The sequence below is a fragment of the Geotrypetes seraphini genome, chromosome 2, assembly GCF_902459505.1.
Source record: "Geotrypetes seraphini chromosome 2, aGeoSer1.1, whole genome shotgun sequence".
NCBI lineage: Eukaryota > Metazoa > Chordata > Amphibia > Gymnophiona > Dermophiidae > Geotrypetes > Geotrypetes seraphini.
The window spans coordinates 457,538,085-457,548,506 of record NC_047085.1 but is presented as its reverse complement, the minus strand read 5'-3'; the positions used below and the strand labels follow the sequence as shown (position 1 = coordinate 457,548,506).

The following is a 10,422-nucleotide window of genomic DNA, read 5'->3' as shown; positions in this document are numbered from 1 at the left end:
TTCACTATTTTAGTCATCCATACTGGGTCTTTTGTTCGACCCTTTTTGCACCCCTTTCTGAATCTGGGGATGTGCAGATTTTGTGCCTCGCTCACTGTGTCTTTGAAAAAAGACCAGGCATGTTCTACTGTTTGCCATTTTTTGGAAGTGTTCCTAAGTTTCTTCTTTACCATTTCCCTCATTGCTTCATAGTTTCCTTTCCTGAAGTTGAAAGATGTCGCTATGGTTCTCTTTCCGTTCGGTATGCCTACTTCAACCTTGAACTTGATCATATTATGATCACTGTTTCCCAACGGTCCCACTACTTCCACTTCCTTTGCAGGTCCCCTTAGTCCATTTAGGATTAAATCCAGAGTGGCATTTCCTCTCGTCGGTTCTCTAACAAGCTGCTCCATGAAGCAATCTTGTATAGCCTCCAGGAATTCTGTCTCCCTAGCGCATCTTGAGCTTCCAAGACTCCAGTCTATCCCAGGATAGTTGAAGTCTCCCATAACAACTGTGTAACCACTTTTGCATTCTCGCTTCATCTCGGCATCCATTTCTTTATCGCTATCTCCGGTTTGCCCGGGTGGACGATAGTATAGGCCCATCTTTATTTCATGCCCTTTCCTACCCGGTATTTTAACCCATAGCGATTCCAGTTTGTTGATCATCTCTGCTGTGTCCATTCTTGTCGATTGTATGCTTTCTTTTACGTATAGGGCTATTCCTCCTCCTTTCTGACCTGACCTATCCCGGCGATAGAGCTTGTACCCCGGCAGTGCTGTATCTCATTTGTTTTCCTCATTCCACCACGTTTCAGAGATTCCAATGATGTCTATGTCCTCTGCATTGGCCATGGCTTCTAGCTCCCCCATTTTGTTTCTTAAACTCCTTGCATTAGTATATATGCAGTTTAGATCCTGGCATTTTGTCGTCTTCATTTCTTTTCCCTGTGCTTCAGTCTTTGGTGTCTTCTCTTTTGCTACAATCTTTCTAACCTCCTCTTCTGGGTTAGTTGACTCCTGTAATTTGTCTCTTGTTTCTTCCCTGCCTTTTTTCCCCTCAGTATCTTCATGGGATACCTTCTTCCGAATCATCGACGCTAGGTCGACTGTCGGCTTTCCCCTTTGAAACAGAAAAAAATGCCTATGTTTGCTACTGAATTATTGTGCATGTTCTATAAAACATCCATATGTGCTGGGAGGTGAGAGGTTGATAAGCACTGATGGAGAGGGACCTTGAGGCGATTGTGTCCAAGGATCTATTCTAAAAGCATCTAAACAGTGTGATAAGGTGGTGGCTGTAGCCAGAAGGATGCTAGGCTGTAAAAAAAAGAGGAATAACCAGCAGAAGGGAGGTGTTTATGCCTCTATGTAGGTCATTGGTGAGGCCACACTTGGAGTATTGGAGGACGTATTTGATGAAGCATATAAAAAGACTTGAAGCGGTCCAGAAGAAGGCAACAAAAATGGTAATGGGCTTGAACCAAAAGAAGTATGAGAAGAGACTGGAAGACCTAAATATGTATACTCTGGAGAAGAGGGGCAGAGGAGATTTAAATACTTGAAATGTATTAATATAGAAACAAATCTTTTCCAGAGAAGAGAAAATGTTAAAACTAGAGGGCATAATTTGAGGTTGTAGGGAGGAAGACTCGGGAGCAAAGTTAGGAAATTCATTTTCACGGAGAGGGTGGTAGATACTTGGAATGCCCTCCCGAGGGAAGTGGTGGAGAGGAAAACGGTGATGGAATTCAAAAAAAGCGTGGGATAAACATAAAAGATCTCTAATTAGAAAACAAAGGACATAAATTAAAGAACTAAGGCAGGTACTGGTCTGTGTTCCATATGTGGTGATTTGGTGTAGGATGGGCTGGGGAGAGGCATCAATGGGATCTCCACTAACTTGGAACATGAGGATGTTACTGACCAGACTTTATGGTAGATATCCTGCAAACAGGATAGTTGGATAGGCTGGAGTGAGCTTGGACGGCAGCTTCAACATTTGGAACCTAGGTGGACTTTACAGTCTATGACTCAGACATATCAAAGAAGAGAAAAGTTAATTTAATCATGTATTTGTAATGGGTATAACTAATGGGAAGACTGGATGTACCGTTCAGGTCTTTATCTGCCAACATTTACTATGTTACTATGATTACTCCTAGATCTTGTTTTGCAGTTCCCAGTTGTCCTTGTCAATATTTAGCTAAGAGGTTGGTGGTCCAATGCATGCTTATAAGAGTGATGCTTCATTTTTCCTATGGCTTTGGTTTGTATCACCACGCACAAACATCTGTCAGTCATAATCACAATAGAAAAACCATCTGCAACATATCACATCATAGATGCACTTTAGAAATGGTGTCAGGTCAAAAGCGCGCCGGGACAAAGGCACGAGCAGACAATTGAGCGCAGCGCGGAGACGTGCGCTGAAGAAAATTTACTGTTTTTAGGGCTCCAATGGGGGGGACGTGGGGGGGAACCCCCCACTTTACTTAATACAGATTGCGCCGCATTGTGGGGGGTTTGGGGGGTTGTAACCCCCCACATTTTACTGAAAACTTCACTTTTTCCCTGTTTTTAGGGAAAAAGTTAAGTTTACAGTAAAATGTGGGGGGTTACAACTCCCCAAACCCCCCACAACGCCGGCGCAATTTGTATTAAGTAAACTGGAGGTGCTCCCCAACAAAACCCCCCGTCGGAGCCCCTAAAAACAGTAATTTTCTTCCGCGCGCGCCTCTGTCTTGCGCTCAGTTGTCAGCGCGCGCCTTTGTCTTCCGCGTTGTTGTCTATGAACCTTTAGAAATATTTACTGACTGCACTTTGTATCAGAGTGTGTTCTGCTCATGTGTAGAAAAGATGTTTTATTGTGTCAAATTTTAAAGAATTTATTGTGTATCTCAAGTGGAATAAAAAGTGGTTGCAAACCATTTTGTGATAGTGTACTGAACCATCCTCTGAATTAAACAACAGAAGCACCTTCAATAATTATTTATTATGCAACCCATGAGTAAGATGTATCATAAAAATATGTATCAAATATTGTATCCTTTGAGGCTTCATCAATAAAAGCAAAGATAGTTTCATAGTGAGAAACCTGCAACCTTGTTAAGCTCATATATAGCACCTGACTCACTAACTGCTCTTAGCACCCCGACTCATCATTTTATTGCACGCGGGTAATATATACAGATAAACATGGCACAAGCCTAGAAAGCTCAGTAGTTGGTTCCATGGCCAGAGATTTATATCCATAGACAGAACTAGCATAATTCTTTTAACCTAAACCTAATGTAATGGATACAGCTTAGAACTATTCCAAAGCCATGTGTCAATCTAGGAAGGAAAATGAATTCGTTATTTTCACAGGTTTATATTCATAAATCTCCTTTCTCTTACCCAAAAGAGGGAATACTGACTGACCTATCACCACATGATTTAAGCTTAAAAACAATTTAGTATTAAAAATAAAGATCAGGAGCAATTATAAGACTTAACATTTTACAAAAATGTGTTTGGAGATTCCACATAATGTTTACTCTAATTCTGTAATATACTTTGAGTTAATTTGCACAATTTTAAATAGCTTTTTTTTCCCCCCAGTGCTCACATATCCCAATTTTTTTTTTCTACAATCCTATATGTGATATTTGAAGGGAGAAAAGATATTCATTCACAAAGCACCTGCTCCATCACAATAGGTGCAATGGCTGCATAGCATATGATTAATGGTACCCACATACCTTAGTATTGCACTGCATGGTCAGGTACAGACACTGCAGCCTACGGATGAAACTTCAATATAATCATGTTTTTAAGACCTTGTCTAACTGCAAACAAGGCACCTTCTGTCCCAGTGAAAGTGTGTTTTTTGTTTTTGTTTTTTACTGGGTTATCATATAGGAATGTTCTAAAGCTGTTCCAATTTGTTATTATCTTCTAGAGTTTAATATGGTAGGAGTTACATTATCGAATTATCCAGGTTGGATCTTTTGCAGTGTTTGCATTTTCTGGGCCCAGTATAGTTATTCCTCTTGTGCTTTGCCCAAGTGAAAGGTATCTAGAAGAAAAGGGAAATAGCACACTTAGCACACTTTATAAACTCAGCAACCTAGATGGACCTTGTGGTCCATATCTGTTATGATCACTGGAGGTAACTATTAAGGCATGTGAACACCCTATAATAAATTGATACCTAAATATATAGGTATGTTCACCACCATATTTGTTAAAGCATTTATGTTTGGTGCCACCACTGACCACAAATGCTTTTTATCAAGTAGGGGCTATCTCATTCACATACAGCACTAAATATGTCTAGTAGTAGTAAATATGTCTACAGAAGTTATAATAAGTAGTAGTAGTAGAATATTGACCTCTGACTGTACAGAAATTATCTCCACTAAAATCACCTTGGTACCATAACACACAACTACCATTTCTTTTGCAACCTCAGGGGAAAATTCTAGCTGTTTGACGTTAACACTCTGAATATCTCGTCTCAACTGAACATTTTGGTTTACATGACATAGCACATTCTATTTTTTATCTCCTTTCTTTTGGAACAATCTCCCTCTTCATATTCGTTGTATTTTCTCATTTCAGAATTTTAAATCTGAACTAAAAACATGGTTATTTAATCAAGCCTATGAAATCTTATATTGAACCTGGGTCATTGTCAGAACTCGGTGATCCTCATCTTTCCTCTCTTTACTTTCTCCCTTTGCTATACACCTGAATGCATGCAAATCTATCCTGTCATCATTGTACAGTCAAACCTCGGTTTGCGAGTGTTTTGCAAGACGAGCAAAACATTCTCGCAAATCTTGTCTTGCAAACCGAGCATTGACTCGATTTGCGAGCATCCCCCCTCCCGAGAACCGGCATCACTCCCCCGCTCGCAAATGCCCCCCCCCCCCAAACAGCATTCAGCCTTACACCCCCATCTGGCACCGGCATGCAGCCCACAGGACGTGCCGGTGAAAGAAGTTCCTGCCTCTTGCCTGGGCCTTGAGTATCTGCGCTTGCTCAAGGCCTTCTGGTTCTCGCTCTCTCCGAGATTTTCTCTGAGATTCTTGGAGAGAGCGAGAACCAGAAGGCCTTGAGCATGCGCAGATGCTCAAGGCCCAGGCAAGAGGCAGGAACTTCTTTCACCGGCACCGGCATGTCCTGTGGGCTGTGTGCCAGTGCCAGATGGGGGGTAAAGCAGAATGCTGTTCGGGGGGGGGGGGGGGAAGCGAGTGATGCCGGTTCTCGGGGGGGGGGGGGGTGGAGGGGGTGGAGCAGCGCTGCTGGCCTCGGGGGGGGGGGGGTGGAGGAGACTCGCTTTGATATACAAGTAATTTGGTTTACGAGCATGCTTCTGAAACGAATTATTCTTGTAATCCAAGGTTCCACTGTAGTTCTTTTCATCTTTCCAATTGTTTTTAGATTGTACATTGCTTAGCCCTCCCTTGTCAGTTGGAGCGATTTCGCCGTTCAGCCCCCGTGATTCCACAGTGTCAAGCATGAAGATGTACCTCTGCTCGCTCTCATTAAGTTTAATGAGGTACATCTTCATGCTTGACACTGTGGAACCACGGGGGCTGAACGGCGAAATCGAGTGGACTTCACTCATTGGATGAGGTCGGTCCAATGGGATTCAGGGGGTGGTAACCTTTACACTACGAAGGGAGGGATATTTAAACTCCGGGCTTAGACGCCGCGGCCATCTTTCACTCTTAAACTTGTGGAATCGGATGATACAGACGTTCTCGGTGGGTGTTGAGTATGCTGAGAGTTGGGATAAGATTAATGCATGAAGGGGGGAGAGGGGGCGGTTGTGGATATTTTTAACGGCCTCTTTTCCTATTATTCCAGGGAGACCCTTGATACAGCACTTTATAGTGCGAAACATGTCATGTCGGGTTTGACTCCCAGACATTGGCTGAACAAACAAGCTAAGTACACTGGCACTTTAAAATATAAAATATTTATTAAAACTATTGAGATAAAACAAATGCAAATGAATTTTTGATAAAAATGCATACAGGCAGCCAATGATGAGCTGCCACATAATTCTTCCCGCAATGACAAATTAACACAGCGGTGGGGCTGAGGCTACCTTTAAAAGAGTATAGAAAACAGTGAATGGGACCGTTGAATATAGCCTAGGTCTATTGTATTGGATTGATGCACATGAGAATTGACTCAGGCTAAAATAGTATTAAAATCTATGCCATATTTTTGAAGGATGTTCTATTCCTTTGGGCAGTTCTGTGATTAGCTTGCATTGCTCGACAGCGCAGCTTTATAAAAGCCCATCATAGTGAAGAAAACTTTCTTCAAACTTAAACAGTTGAGGATGGCTCATTCATATTCATGAAGAACATTTTGCTCGGTTGGTTCAGTTGTTAAAACAATCAGATGAGAAAATATTAAATCTATTCTGATTCTTCTGAAAAATTATTGAGCAAACTTCAACTTTTACAGTATACAGCAGTGAGATTGGTTTTTTGAGTCAAAAATATAACAGGGCTTCACCTCTTTTGGTGAAACCTTATTGACTTCTGGTTCCAATTTTATGTATATATTTTTAAATTTTGTTTTTATTCTTAATTTCATATTATATTTACCAAATAAACAATGTGAATGAAGGAAAATACAGAATCAATAATCCAAAGAAATAGCATAGTAAAATCAAAATCATCATCTTTTGTTCACAAGTTTGATGGAGGAATCAGAAGGAAAAAATAAAAATAGGAAACTAACTCCTATCATGAAAGGTGCTACAACTGTCCTTTGGCATGCTGGTTACAGAACATCTGAGGGTTGCCTAACTAACATAGGATTTTCTTTCCACTACAAAATCTAACAGTTGCTTGGGTTCAGAAAACAATTATACTCGGACTTAAAGAGGGGAGTAATGTGATTGAACTTGGAACTTTGATATCAAAGTCAGAGAGTTTTGAACAAACTGAAATTGATGAAGTTGATAATGAGGAAGACCAGTAAGAAAGAAATTACAGTAATTAGCTTTGAAAAAAATCTAATAAGTATGTGAGAATATGAAGAGATTTCTGATTAACAAGAGGGAAAGAGCGCAGGCGGCAAAGAGCGCAGGCGGTAAGAAAAGATGAGACAACTTCAGAGATACTCACGGTCATCAGGTCTATGAGGAGCTGACCCCAAGACTGCCCTATCACCTGAAAGGCCACATGGCTTAGACACCACTCTCTGGGATCTAGCACATGACGACTGAGGAAGTCCGCTTGAACATTATCCACTTTGGCTATGTGGGAGGTGGAGATGTCCAGAAGGTGAGACGCTGCCCAGACCATGAGCAGAGCAGCCTCCTGCACCACCTGAGTGCTCTTGGTGCCCCCCTGATGATTGACATAGGTCACCGTCGTGGCATTTTCTGACAGAAACCTGACTGACTTACCCATCAAGAAGGAGCAGAAGGCTAATAGTGTTAGACGGACGGCTCTGGTCTCCAGAACACTGATCGATCAGGACGCCTCCTCCGTGGACCAGGTGCCGAGCTGAGTGACCTAGACACTGAGCTCCCCAACCGAGGAGGCTGGCATCTGTGAGAAGCACCGTGCACTGTGGTTGATCCAGATTTGTCCCTTGAACAAGAGAGGAGGTCTGGAGCCACCAATAGAGACCAGGCAGCCCAGCAGCAAACCTAATTTTCTAACTTTAACTTTAAAAAAAAAAATAAATAAAAAAGTACTTTTCTCCTCTTCTCATTCTTCTCTCATACTATCTCTCATACTCTTACTATCTCTTGTACTCGTACATTTACTCTCTCCCTTTTGTTATGGCAGGGCGGACGAGGAGTGTGAAAACTACAAGCAAGGTTGGCATCCCCTGCACTGAAGTGATCTGGGAGATGAACTCGGCCTACACACAGACGGAGGAGAACACAGCTCCAGGAAAGGACGTCTCCGCACAGACCGAGGCCATCCCACAGCAGTACATCACGGCCTCTACACAGACAGAGGAGGTCGGTCAGTGGGATGAAGACATCATGCAGGAACTAAGAAGCCTTAGGGAGGAGGTGAAACGTCTGAGAGGCATTAGAGAGGATGAGGCCTACATCGATGGGATAGTACAGGAACTATCCCAAATCACAGAACGGGCCCGTGACGGATCACCCATGATGACTCCAGGGCCACCGACAAAGAAACCAACTGTTGCAGTTCAGGAGATGGATGGAGACACTGACTCCTGGCAGTTAGTGACCTCCTCCACAGGTAAACGTAGGAGACCCCCCCCCCCATTTACAATCTCCTCACCTTCTCACTCTTTCTCTCACCAGGGCAGCTCCACATCGACTCCACAGCTGAGCCTGAAGAACAGATTCCAGGTCTTGCAGGAAGAGACTACCGACGAGGACCAGAATCAACACACTTCTCCATCTCCGGGGACGATGGATCGACACCCCCAAAAGAAGCGTAGAGTAATAGCCATTGGGGACTCCATGTTGAGGGGCACCGAGGGACCAATATGCAGACCGGATATGCAGTCGAGGGAAGTCTGCTGTCTGCCCGGAGCCAGAATAAGAGACGTGACCACCTGTCTAGATAGACTTCTCAGGCTCCAGGACCACTTCCCCATGCTGCTCATCCACATCGGAACGAATGACACTGCCAAGAACACCCTGGAGGACATAGCGAGCTCTGGGAAAGAGGCTGAAGCAGATAGAAGCACAGGTAGTATTCTCTTCCATTCTTCCTGTTAGGGGCAGAGGAAGGGACAGGGACGTACGCATTCTGAAGACGAATGAGTGGCTACAACGATGGTGCCAGGAGATGAACTTCGGATTCCTGAATCACGGAGAGACACTACAGGGACCAGACTGACTCCACCTGATCAACAGAGGTAAGAATGTCTTCGGACAGACTAGCCCGCCTACTTCGAAGGGCTTTAAACTAGGTAAGTCGGGGGTGGGTACCCACTTTTACACCGGAGCAGTAAGTAACAATCCTGATGTAGCGAGCCAACATTATGCTTCTAGGTCTGAGGTAAGTACCCTTACTGCAAACGAATCGCTAGGAGACAATTTGACTCAGATGGGTGGCTCACTACAGGAGCTTAGCAAACAGAAAGAGTGGAGAGCTATGTATGTTAACGCATACAGCCTAGGGAATAAATTTCTAGAACTAGAAACAGAAATAGTTAATGCAGACATAGACATAGTAGCAATATCCGAAACATGGTTCACAGACTCTCATGGGTGGGATATAACCTGAGCAAGGGACATCGACGCCTTTGTGAAAGCTTCAGGTTTGAAAATAATAATACATGCAAAATGACACCAGCGCAAGGTTTTAAAAATTATAACCAAGATTTATTGAATTATTGTTTCTATTTTTTCCATTATTAGATCAAAAGTGTCAGCATAATTGCTTACGGTTGCGCTAATGGGAGATCGTCATAGTGGCCAAATGCTGGCCTTCTCACAACGGTCTCGTCTTCATATCTTATTTCATTCTATTATATAACTTCTGGCTTAGTGACATCATCAAGTTTGACTACCAATAACATTTCACCGAAGAGGTGGTCTTAAAAGTTTAGACAAAGGAAAAATAAATCCCTCCATGTTTCCATGTTTAAAAGTTTAGAACAGTACATTTGATTTCTGAATTAACATTATAACGTATTCAAGAGAATCTACAATTATTAACATGGTGCTGAGAAATTCTCAGCCCTAAAGGAAAACTCTCTTCCTAAGCTGACAGATTCTTAGCCTTAAAGGAAAAAACTCTCGGGCTGCCTGAGCTGACAGTCTCACACACAAAGAGCAGGAGTCTCTGACCTAATTACTCCCAGATGTTGCCTCAGGATTTCTCTTAGATTGCAAAAAATATATAAATATGTTATTCAAAACTTATTCCTTTTGTTCAACACAGTCACAGCCATCACTCCAGTCACACAAATCACTCCAGGGGCCCCATTCATTCCATTCATAACTCGGCCATTCATACTTAATGCATTTTATTTCTTAGTTTAGGACACGTGATCTTCCTAGCCAATCTACAGCAAGCACATGTGGTATTAATTAACACCACGCTGCTGGGAGCGGGAAAAACTCAGAGAGGACAAAGAAGACAGAATACTATTCACTGGCCCAAGATGGTGTCCGAAGACAGGACAGATATAGTACAAACTGAGAACCCAAAATGGATTCCATGTAATCATGATTTCCACCATGATTTGGCTCAACAGCAAAGTACATTAACAGATATTATTATGCTTTCCCTTATATTAATCCTTAGTGTGTTTTTTCTTCTGGCCTTAGCTACATATTATTCAGACTTTTATTCACCCGTTTTTCATACGTTTCTACTGGGCGTGTCCCTAACTGACACAGATGTTTGTCTGACTAGAATTACCCAGAATCATACAAAAAACAGGCACTTTTGTAGAAAAAACTCCACAAAAAATACTG

The 10,422-nt window shown here is 42.5% G+C and overlaps 1 protein-coding gene across 1 annotated transcript in view; it reads right to left on the bottom strand.

Annotated features, from left to right (window-relative positions):
* Positions 1-2,960: 2,960 nt before the first annotated feature.
* The window catches only part of LOC117354932 (presequence protease, mitochondrial-like), a 155,094-nt gene continuing 147,632 nt past the window's right edge, over positions 2,961-10,422 (bottom strand). Inside the window, exons 23-24 of the mRNA XM_033932894.1 lie at positions 4,368-4,489; positions 2,961-4,044 (exon numbers count right to left, since the gene is read on the bottom strand). Of these exons, the coding sequence (XP_033788785.1) occupies positions 3,951-4,044; positions 4,368-4,489 (216 nt within the window). The 3' untranslated portion in view covers positions 2,961-3,950. The remainder of the gene's footprint in view (positions 4,045-4,367; positions 4,490-10,422) is intronic.